This window comes from Barbus barbus (assembly GCF_936440315.1).
Source record: "Barbus barbus genome assembly, chromosome: 30".
NCBI lineage: Eukaryota > Metazoa > Chordata > Actinopteri > Cypriniformes > Cyprinidae > Barbus > Barbus barbus.
In genome coordinates, this window is record NC_136758.1 from 2,858,370 (window position 1) to 2,870,000 (window position 11,631).

The 11,631-nt window shown below is 38.5% G+C and overlaps 1 protein-coding gene across 1 annotated transcript in view; it reads right to left on the minus strand.

Moving 5' to 3' along the window:
- Positions 1 to 5,958: 5,958 nt before the first annotated feature.
- Positions 5,959 to 11,631, minus strand: part of psen1 (presenilin 1) — a 14,496-nt gene continuing 8,823 nt past the window's right edge. The window contains exons 4-11 of the mRNA XM_079385669.1: positions 11,197 to 11,338; positions 11,030 to 11,097; positions 10,171 to 10,391; positions 9,942 to 10,040; positions 9,739 to 9,825; positions 9,282 to 9,449; positions 8,374 to 8,492; positions 5,959 to 6,969 (exon numbers count right to left, since the gene is read on the minus strand). Coding sequence (XP_079241795.1) covers positions 6,814 to 6,969; positions 8,374 to 8,492; positions 9,282 to 9,449; positions 9,739 to 9,825; positions 9,942 to 10,040; positions 10,171 to 10,391; positions 11,030 to 11,097; positions 11,197 to 11,338 — 1,060 coding nt within the window. The 3' untranslated portion in view covers positions 5,959 to 6,813. The remainder of the gene's footprint in view (positions 6,970 to 8,373; positions 8,493 to 9,281; positions 9,450 to 9,738; positions 9,826 to 9,941; positions 10,041 to 10,170; positions 10,392 to 11,029; positions 11,098 to 11,196; positions 11,339 to 11,631) is intronic.

Sequence of the window (11,631 nt, forward strand, 5' to 3'; positions counted from 1 at the left end):
ATCTCATTTAATTTCTTTCCATTTCATTTGCCTGCAACATTTTACACTGCATTCAAGGAACATACATCTTTTTCAGAATCAAGACCAAAACCTTTCCGATGCCACAATTGTGCTCTACTGCAGAGATGTGCAACGCTGGTTCTGGAGGTCCACACTTGCACAGTTTAGGAAAGGGGGAAAGGGAAGGGAAGTGGTGTGTGGCCAAGTATGGTGACCCATACTTGTAAGGTAAGCGGGTGTTTTTTTTTCTACTCCGGCATTTTCGACCCTCGAAAACAGAGAATTTTGAAAACGCCGTAGACCACGTTTTAGTTAGAAAAGTCGGGGAATGCATTTCAGTGTAAATGGACCAAAACGGAGATTTTGAAAACGATGGTGTGGCTGCCCACATACACTCTGCATATCCTTGATGACCGTGTAAACAATAACATCATGCTCATTGTTGTAGCCATAGATATGTATAGGTAGATGCCCCATTCGACTGCTCCAAACACATAGACGCGTCCACCATCTAAATAATAGGGCATCTACCTATATATCTATGGTTGTACCTGCATGAATGGATGTGTGACATGCGTTTTCTGTTGTGAAGTGTGGACAGAGATCATTTCTGAAACCCTAGTGAAAACCCTTTTTAAAACAAAAACACACAAGTGTTAACAGGGCCTAAGTGGAATGCCCTCCCAAGTTGGAATTCCGACTCGGAATCGCTCCAACTTCAGAATCCAATAAGGCTGTTCAGTGCATCAAAAAAAGAGAAACCGTGTTAACACATTGTTTATTAGCACTCATGTTTGTCTGTGTCTCAATAAGTGATGCACACAGTACTATCCAGCCTCTATTCGTGGACATGATACTTTCGCATTATCGGAGCAAAATACCACTTTCTATGTGTTTTTAATCGACTGGTATTGCTAAAAATGGAAGCGTCCATCTTGGTTTTCTGACTTCTCTACAGGAACGCGGTCCACTTGGGTGTGATGTCATTCCCAGCTCCGACATCCAACTTCCGAGGTAAATGGAATGAAGCAAAAGGGTTACTAGAATGTGACAAGCAGGTTAGTTTTTATGAAGGTTGGAGCAAAACTATGCAGGACTGTGGCTCTCCAGGAAGGATGTTGGCTACTCCTGATATATGGCTTAGGTCAGGGCTCTTCAACTCCCACCCAGTTAAGTTTAGCTTTAAGCAGTGCATGCCAGTTAGAAATTATGCCTGACTTGACTTTGTCCAACATCACATCACTGTGGTGTATTTCAAAATACTGCGAGAGTGATTCGAGAGCAGCAAGCCAGCTCATTTTGCACAGGATTGGCCGGATTCACCAATGACAATGATCATGTGCGTTTCATTTTTATTCCGACACCTTCAGGTCTACTAATGCTCACAAAATCTGATTTTATAATAGTAAAAATGATTTAAAGTAATCCTAATGTTATAATATTAAAAGTTTATCAAAAAACTTTAAAAATACAGAAACTACTTTACTTGTATTTAAAAAGTATAGGCTTGCATTGAACTTTATTCTTGTACACAGGCTCTGGATAAAGCAGTATATGAAGAACTATAGGAAAACTGTTCCTGTTGCTGCATGAGAATGTCTGAAATGTGTGCTTATTTGACAAATATTGAATCTAACCCACCTCATCTGTGATAAAAGTACGCAACATAAGCTTTACTATGGGAAGCAGAACGTGTCCAAATGCAAGTCTCTGTTTCAACTCCACCCCCCCAGTTGGCAAATCCCACAGCTTGGTTAAATCCAACCACAGCCAAAGTGTTGAGAACTACTTGGAAATTACAGGCAGGTGGGTCAACTGGGATTGGTTCTAAAGTCTGCAAGACACTGGTCCTTCAGGACCAGAGGTGAAGAGCCCTGTCCTTGGTCCTTCATTCAATGTAAATCTTCTTTTTTTTTTTTTTACGTGCCAAGTTCTAGAGCTTTAAAAACTGCCTGAACAATACAGATGTGCCAGTGCCTGTGCTTTTGTGGAAATCTATTGATTTCACCTGTGGCATAACAAGATCATTGCAGACTTCAGGTGAGACGCTGTGGTGGAATGTGAAGACTCAGCTTGATGCTAATCACCAAGGTACAATCGCAAAAGAGAACCAGGGCCGTCCCAGCATGCTGTGCCAAGCAGTCGCCATGGAAACTGCTGCTACCTCTAGAGATTCAGGCAACATGCCAGTTCCAAAGGGTCAGGGACTTGGAAGAGGGGCGACAGTCTTGCAATACAGAGGAATTTCTAAAATGTTCCCACCATTTTCAGGCCCTTTAACATTAGCAAGACTGAACAATAGGTCAAGACAATGAACCCCAAAGTAATGTGACTTGACTGCTCCCTAATGTCCTCAGTGTTGGCCAGTACACCTGGGGCCCGTTTCAATAAAGAGGTTCAACCAACTCGGAGTTTAAACTTGAACTCTGAGTTGACTTACTCTAAGATGGGAAACTGAGTTTTCGGTTACTCTAAGTAGGTTGACTCTGAGTTAAGCGCGTGCACCACGACTATAAAAAGCCATCATCAATAGAGTGCAGATATTATGAGTTACCATGGCAACAGCACCCCCAAAAAAAAAAAAGAGGTCTACATATTTCTCCACAGCCGAACTGGATGTGCTTCTGCAAGCATATGGCGAGTACAAGCACATATTTCGAAAAAAAAGGCAACACAGCTACAGCGGCTAAAGAGAGAGAGAGTTCGCTTGGGAAAAAATAGCTGCTCGAGTCAATGTGTAAGTTTAATGTAATTACTGTAATTTAATTTTCACTTGAAAAAGTAAGGGATTACTTTTAATGTTTCTGTAATTTAATGAAAGTAACTTCTAATGCAATTACATTAAACACAGATTTTTTTAACAAAATAAAAGTGCAGTTTTGTGTCTATCCTTGTATTGTGGTTGAGGTTGATATGAGATTTATAAAGTAATTAGTAATAAATAATCCAATACGTTTAGGCAGAGTAATGATCACATTAATCAACTTTTTTGAAAAGAGTAACTTACCCAACACTGCTGTTATAATATCAGAAGTGAAACTGGAAGAACAGTTTTAACCTTATTTTAACCTAATTTTAATTTCCATGTAGGTGCAATCCAGCAGGCATAAAAATAACGTGGCAGCAGCTAAAAATGAAATATAAAAACATAATTCAATCATGTAAGGCATGAGCATATCATTGGTCTAGGCTACCTGATTTTACAAACATTTGACATATTAAATAACTAAATAGCATCCAGTGTCTTGCAGTGCAGCAGTATTTTTGACATGTGTAATGCTGTTTCACACGATTAAATGTTCTTTCTTATTTGACTTCTACCAAAGACTATGGAATACCCTCTTAAAGAGACTTTGCTTCTACTCAGCCAACAGAAAGAAGGCAGAGGCTCGCAAAACTGGGGGAGGACCTGCACCAGCACCACTCACAAATGCAGAGGAGATGGCCCTGAGCCTGGACACTGGAAGGCCAATGGCTGGGGGAATTCATCAGAGCCAGTCACTCCCCAGGATACAAGTACCTTCATAAAATGTAAGAGGCCTACCTATATATATATATATTTTTTTTTAAATAGGCTATTTTTCATATGCATTTATTTCACTTTTTATTGTTGGTCCCAACAGATACTGATGGTGATATCTGCCTTTTGGCGGCTCCTGTCATAACAGAACCCCAGGCAGTTGTAAATAAACCATTAATTATGACAAGTAGTATTATAAAGTGTACTCAACCAAATGCTAATCTTCACAGGATGATGAGGATGATGAAACCACTTCTGCCACAGAGGCCTACAGAGGTAAAATTAATAGTGTCTACACATCAAACAATCTACACATTCACGTCTTCACATTTTTGTGTGGAGTAGCCTATATTTAAGTATAAACTGATATTATTATCACTGATTTCAGGGTTAACATACTCAGAGATTTCACTTAACCTGCTTTCTGAAATGGGCCCCTGAAGCTTAACTTATTTGCCATTCTTAATTTCTGGTTTTGATACACAGACCTACCAACCCTGATCATAAAACAGTTTGGACCCCATTTACATGATAAGAGTATCTTCTTGTGATCAGATCAATGAGATGATTGTGAACACCAGGGGCCCGTTTCAGAAAAGAGGTTAAGTGAAATCTCTGCGTATGTTAACCCTGAAATCAGGGAAACTCTGGGTTTTCCGTTTCAAAATGGGAGGATTGTCAAACCCGGGAAAGCAGGGTAAGTCAAGCCAGTTTCTGAAAGAGAGGTAACTTATACTCAGAGTCAGTTACCCTGGTACCTTACTCTGTGAACCTAACCTGGTCGGGAGCAGGTTTTCTTTGGTAAACCCAGAGTTTCTTTCTGTCTCCTCCCCCTTTTTAAAGTGTAAGCGATGTTTTAATACCTCACTCATTCATGCTGCAAAATTGCTTTTCTTACTGAGTATTTTTGTCTTATTTCAATTACAACCGTTTAAAAATTCTTAAGATGCATTTTCCATAGATGAAAAATGATCTAGATATTTAGTCTTGTTAAAATATAAAATTGTTCTCCATAGGGTAAGAAAAATAATCTAAATGCAAACGGAAACAAGAATAGGCTATTTTTAATTTCTTACCCCATTGCCAGGTCATTTGGAAAATAAAATAATATTTTTTTTTTCCCTTCATGGAAACAAGACTAAATACCTTATAGCCTATTATTTATGTTATTATAATTGTTTTACACCGTATTCATGTGCATATTTGAGCTGTACCATTTTAAATGGTAGTTCTTTAAAACATCGGAGATGCAGAGCACATTATAAGTCCTGTATGCAGATTTTAAGGAAAGTGTGCATCGCTCCCACGCTCTTTCTGAGATTTTTGTCCTGAGCACAAATCCGTCAAAGAAGAGTATCACAGGACTGTAGGTCAGTGGTGTAGCAATGGGTTTAAATGAGGCTAATCTGATTAATGATGTCCACTTGATAACATCTTTCTGTGACCGGTGGAAGTAACCCGAAATGATCAGAATTTGCTTCAGGATTTCCAGTGTGGTTGGATGCATTGATGACAAGCACATCCCCACCATCGCACCTTCTGAAACTGATTACTGTATGGAATAGAAGGATGCCAGAGGGTGGGGTAGTAGCCTACGAGCCGCAACCACCACCACAGCTGTTAAATAAACTAATTATTCACAATTTTTTGGTCATCTTTATTTCCTAATACAAAAGCAAAAGTTATTCTTTTTACTTTTGGATTTTAGAAATCTTCCAATACTTGACCATCTCCTCTCCATCTGTCAGTGGTGCTGGTGCAGGTTCTCCCTCGGCCTTCTTGCTGTCGACAAGTCAGTAGTTAATTTCATTACTGTAATTAAGAAACGTAACAGGTTGGATTAGAGAATATTTAATTATGTGAAAAGAGTGTTAGGCTATGTGGAAAAAGCTGCAGCGCACTGAAACAGACATTGAATGATATTTAATGTCAAATGTTTGTAAAGTCATTTAGCCCACACCCATGAACCTTTTATGTTTAAAGCTTTATCTTGATTGAATTGTGTTTTTATACTTCATTTTTAGCTGCTGCCACGTTCTTGTTTCTTTTTCTGTCTTTTTCCTTTTTTTTTGTGGCCATGAGATACCATTTATTAAGTTATAGACAGTTATTAAGAATTAATGTTACGCATTGACGGAAGTACGCGCGCTGACGTCTTTTTGGCGGGAGCTGCTGCCATAGTGAATCGTAATTTGATGACTTTTTATAGTCGTGGTGCACGCGCTTAACTCAGAGTCAACCTACTTAGAGTTGAGTAAACTAACTCAGTTCAGCTGTTCTGTAACTGAAAACTCAGAGTTTCCCATCTCAGACTAAGTCAACTCTGAGTTCAAGTTTAAACTCCGAGTTGGTTGAACCTCCTTATTGAAACAGGCCCCAGGTGTCAAGGCTGAAAAACAAAACAAAACAAAACAAGAAATTTGAACGGAAAATGATTTGATGGAGACTGAAATTTGCTCAAATGAGCAACCCCTTTATTTGTGAATCTGTCAATTGAGTTACAAAACATCTGCATTTTCTTGAAATATGTGTGGATAATATGAAAGTAGAAGTCAATCAACCATTTTGCTGGTAAATAAAAAAGAGAAACAAAACAACAACAAAAAAACAAAACAAAATATGATAAAAAAAACAATTCTTACACACGTAGGAAATTAAAGAGAACGTTTATACATTCCAAAATGACGCTCTCACGCTTTTTAGGAGAGCAAAACAGTAGCTTGGATCAGCACTTGATTTAATGCTAGAGTAACCCAGAACATCGTCTCAAATATGGTCAAATGGTTGGTGTTAAAAATGAAAACTCGAAGCATCATAGGCACTCTCAGAAGACCAACAAAAATAACAGTACCTGCCTCTATATCATTCAGAGAGCTTTGGGTTAATGCTCACTATATCGGAGCTGGAATTAATGTAATGCCTAGAGAGTGAATCCAAGATCCGGTGGACAAAGCAAGCTCTGGTCCCATTCCATACACCAGAGGTCATCAAAGCTTGAATGAAGTGATAAAGTCAATCACTTTCACCCATTCTTACATGTAAGATAGTCTGTGTTTTCTCCAAACAAATGTTTAGCATACTGCCTGAAGATGTTACCAAAGCCAATAACAGGATCAGACGAGTCACTGGAGAGGCACTGTAATTAATAGAGTCAATGCCAAAAACAGCGAATCCAGTCATGTGTCCAGAGGAAGAGGAAAGGTGTGCTAGTCTACAGGGTTCACGTTCCCTGCAAGAGGATTCTGGGAATTAGCTGTAAAGTGGAGTGCGTGAGGAGTGACCTCTCCTCCGTGCTAAATGTAGAACTGATGAACAGCCAGCTGATCCATGAACGGCCGCACAAGGTTATCGGTGGCAAAGTAAAAGACCAGGCCGAAGGTTATGGAGATGGGGAGAGCTGGAAGGGCCTTTTTGAAGATGGCCAGAAGGAGCAGAGTTAGACATAAACCCTGAGGAGAAAGAAATACCAGACTATTGTGAATGCTGACAAAACACGTAATAAAAGTGAACAGGTCATGTTGTATTGAGATGACACTTGCTTAGATAGACATCTAATTGGGAACGATTCATCTGTGCACGTTACTGCAAAAAGTTTGTGTTCATAATCTTTCAAAATATAATAAGCAGCTCCACTTCTGAAGTTACTTTAGGTTTTCAGATGACGTCACCACTTTACACAACCCAATCCATTCTGATGAATAAGAGCAAGTCCTTTCGCTCACTGAACATCCTGTTTCACATTTAAATGGGTTCATGGTGACTTTAAGCCAGACACTATATGTGACCCTGGACCACAAAACCAGTCATAAGGGTACATTTTTAAACTGAGATGTATAGATGATATGAAAGCTGAATAAATAAGATGAATGGTTTGTTAGGATAGTACAATATTTGGCTCCGGTACAACTATTTGAAAATCTGGAATCTGAGGGTGCAAACAAATAAATAAATATTGAGAAAATGGCCTTTAAAGTTGTCCAAATTAAGTTCTTAGCAATGCATATTACTAATCAAAATTTAAGTTTTGATATATTTACGGTAGGAAATGGAACATGATCTTTACTTAATATCCAAATGATTTTTGGCATAAAAGAAAAATTGATAATTTTGACCCATACAATGTATTTTTGGCTATTGCTACACATATACCTGTGCTACTGATGACTGCTTTTGTGCTCCGGATCACATTTGTGAAAAGTGTAAAAATGTTCACTAATCCATACGACCATACTCTCCCCAGTAAATATGTCCATTCAGACAACAGTTCTGTATTACAAGTTTTCTGTACCGTTATGTTTAAATATGCAAATGAGACATGATCTAACTAAATTATGCACTAATTTGCATACATTTCCAGAACTGAAACCTGGACACTGGATGAAGCCAGGCTTTATTTTTGGTTTCATTTTGTTGATATATTGGAGGTTTTTACAGAGGGGATTTTGAAAGGATCTTTTAATCACTCCATAAATCTGAAAATACTGTCAACAAAAAGGACATATTTGTTTCTGAATATTTTACGAATAAAATGGTTTCAGAAAAAAACTTTTCTATTATATATTTGTATCTTAACTAAAATCTACAGATGCAAATAGGTAAAGTGTAATAAAAACAAACACTTAAATGTGTATTTTGGATGTTTTCTTCCCATTAGACTGAAAAAAGTCTAAAATCTAAAAGCAAAATAGCCCAAAATCACAAAACTGACCAGTGCAGGAGAAAACAATGAATTTGCCTGTAGTGTCTTGTCTCAAGTATCCCAACACCTTTTGGGGCCTTTATACATGTCTGGAGAATAATAGCTGAATTATGCCTGATTTAGCGAGATGTATTTATTTCTTTGGGATACTTACGATGAGAATGGCCACAAAGCAGGCTAGCGTCGTGTTCCAGTCACCGCTGGCTGTGGCTGATGCTTTACCCACCAGCATACTGTAAAAGATGAAATCTCCCAAACCCAGCTTCACACCCCCTGAAAAACACACACAAACATCATGTGCACGAAATCCTGCTTAATGGGGCTACAACAGGAAGTAGGGGTTTTGTTTGCATTAAACAACAACCATATTTTATAGCCAATATGTGACCCTGGACCACAAAATTGTGGTCCAGGGTCACATATTGTCATAAGGGTCAATTTTTTGAAACTGAGATTTATGCATCATCTGAAAGCTGAATAAATAAGCTTTCCATTGATGTATGGTTTGTTGGGATAGGAATCTGAGGGTGCAAAAAAAATCTAAATATTGAGAAAATCGCCTTTAAAAGTTGTCCAAATGAAGTTCTTAGCAATGCATATTACTAATCAAAAATTAAGTTTTGATATATTTACGGTAGGAAATTTACAAAATATCTTTATGGAACATGATCTTTACTTAATATCCTAATGATTTTTTGCATAAAAGAAAAATGGATAATTGTGACCCATACAATGTATTTTTGGCTATTGATACAAATATACCCCAGCGACTTAAGACTGGATTTGTGCTCCAGGGTCACATATAATTTAAACACTTTATTTTTTCATTATTTATTGATTCATATTCTGTTAAACAATAAAAGGGACATTTAGTTGACCATTGTGGCCCCTTTCTACGGCATTACATTAACGTGGTTTGAGTTAAACTATTTGGACCCCATTGCCACATGTATTTTGAACGGACCACATGTGGTGTGATGGACTTCAGAGACATGGAGGCCTTGAGAGGTGCTGCTCAATGGAATGGAGGACAGAACCGGATGAGTTACTGCAGATACTCACGCTCTTCGTCGTCTTCCACAGCTGGCGGGCGTTCAGAGGGCATCTCTTGGATCTCTCGTCTGCTGTCCTCAGTGGACTGCATGGGGCCGAGCTGATGCTGCTGCTGATTGACCCACGCAGGTGTGAAACCTCCATCATCCTCCGGCTGAGCCGTGGGTGCCACAGCAACTACAGGAGACAGACTCAATGAGGAAGGCTCACAGTGACAGCGATTTACAGCCGTCTGAGAAAAGCGGAGTTTAACAAATGAGATGCAGTTAGTGCTGCTCACAGGATCCACATTTATTGTGGGAAGTAGGAATAACTAGAGGTACTGTTTTTTATGCCCGATGACAATGAAGATAGCAAAAACACATGCATAACAATTACTTACATTACTTTAGAATTATTTATTAGTGCCTGTGAAGACGCACATTATTACATGCAGTGTGATTCTGGGGCTCTCGCAAACACTCACCCTGGTTCTCCTGCTGAGGAACTGGATGGCTGGAATTATTCCTGGTCTCAGCGCTGTCCGCCATATTAAACAGCCACACCATGGTTGCTGACGAATCAAATGGGCGCATATATAAATGTGACGATAACATCCAAACATTCAACTTAAACCCTGGATTCAATGATCCACAGGCTAAGACAGAAGTGCTGAGAGATTTTTCTTACAGGAGTAGATGAGAGCAGGGAAGATGGGTTCATTTCTCTCTTGAGCCGTTTCCACGAGGATACGCAGAGGTCCTTTCGGGCACAACACTGCTAACAGATCTACAGAAGAGCAAGAAAGATTAAAGCAGTAATTATTAGCAGTTTAGCCTTGAGACCATTCGTAGTCCTATCCTACTTTACGACAGTATCACTATAAACAACCCAGATGAACCCATCTTCAGTGACTGACCGTAGACAGATATAGCAGCGAGGATGAGCCAGGCGGTCCACTCCGGCAGGTACTTGATGAAGACCAGGGCCATGAGAGCGCTGATCATGATCAGATAGGCCTGCTGGAGCCGCAGCGGACCCCTCCAGTGGATACAGATCATTCCCACCACACCGAAGTTCCAGATGATCAACGCTAACGTGAAGTAGTCCATGGCCACGTTGTACGTCTTGAACACTTCCCTGCGGTGAAGAAACACATGTGCAGCTGTTATCAGAAGCAATGCTTTCATAACATAACATCAACATCATGCGTGATCATCAGATAAACCTTGATTTTTGATAAAGGTTCTTATTTTACTTCTTGATTATTCTTCAATAACACGCATTTAAAACTCAATCAAATGCTTTCTTCACCGCAAATACCCGTTTCTACACGAAATACATCAACACGGACTGAGGGTTATTACAGTTCACTAAAACTAAAAAACAAATATATATATATATATATAATCTTCATAAGAATCAAGTGAAAAATTTGAGTTTTTTCATTACATCAAATAAAACAAACATTACAATACAAAAAAAAATAAAAAAATCTAGCTGCCAAAGCAACATTTTCAATTTTCACTTAGTTTAACTTGATGTACTAAAATTGATCAAATAAATTATAAAGTTAAAAAATTAAATAAAATGATTAAAACACACAAAATTACTTTGAAATTTAAAATAAAAAACTATAAAAGTATGTCAATGGTACTAAAGTAACAGGACAGAAAACTGCAGTTTCACAGGGTCTTTAATAATAGTACTTATATCACTTTTTAACCCATTATTTACAGCCAAAAAGCAGCAACACTAGGACAAAAAACAGAACTCACCCCAAATAAATGAAGGAGAAAAAGAAGAGGAGGAGAAGGTTGGAGAAGAACAGCCAGCCTTGAATCACCTGAAAAAAACAAAAACAAAAAATAAATACATCATGAACTTGCAACGTGGGTCAAGCAGAGTCCGTGAGCGTCCTACAGTGACAGGGCAGTGAACACACCTTGTAGCATCTGTACTTGTAGAGCACCACCAGCACCAGGGTCATGACCACAATCACACTGATCATGATGGTGGCGTTGAGCATGGAGTTGAGCGCGCGCTGACCCACCGTCTCTGTGTCCTCACGGAACGGAGTATAGATCCTGCCAAGAGACGCACGTCATTATACTTCAACAGAAACACAAAGAATACTGCTCTTTCAACATTCAAACACAGAAGATTAAACTGAACATCAACTCAAACTTTTACAATCTGGTAACTCTTACAATACATTTCAAATTATGAATATATGGTCATATTTAATTATTTTACTTAAAGAAAACAGTTTTATTTTAGTACCATTAATATACTATTACAGTTTTTGTTCATATTTTGAATGAAATTATATTGTAATATTTTCAAGTTTTATTAACTTTGTTGTATTGTGTTTTGGCAA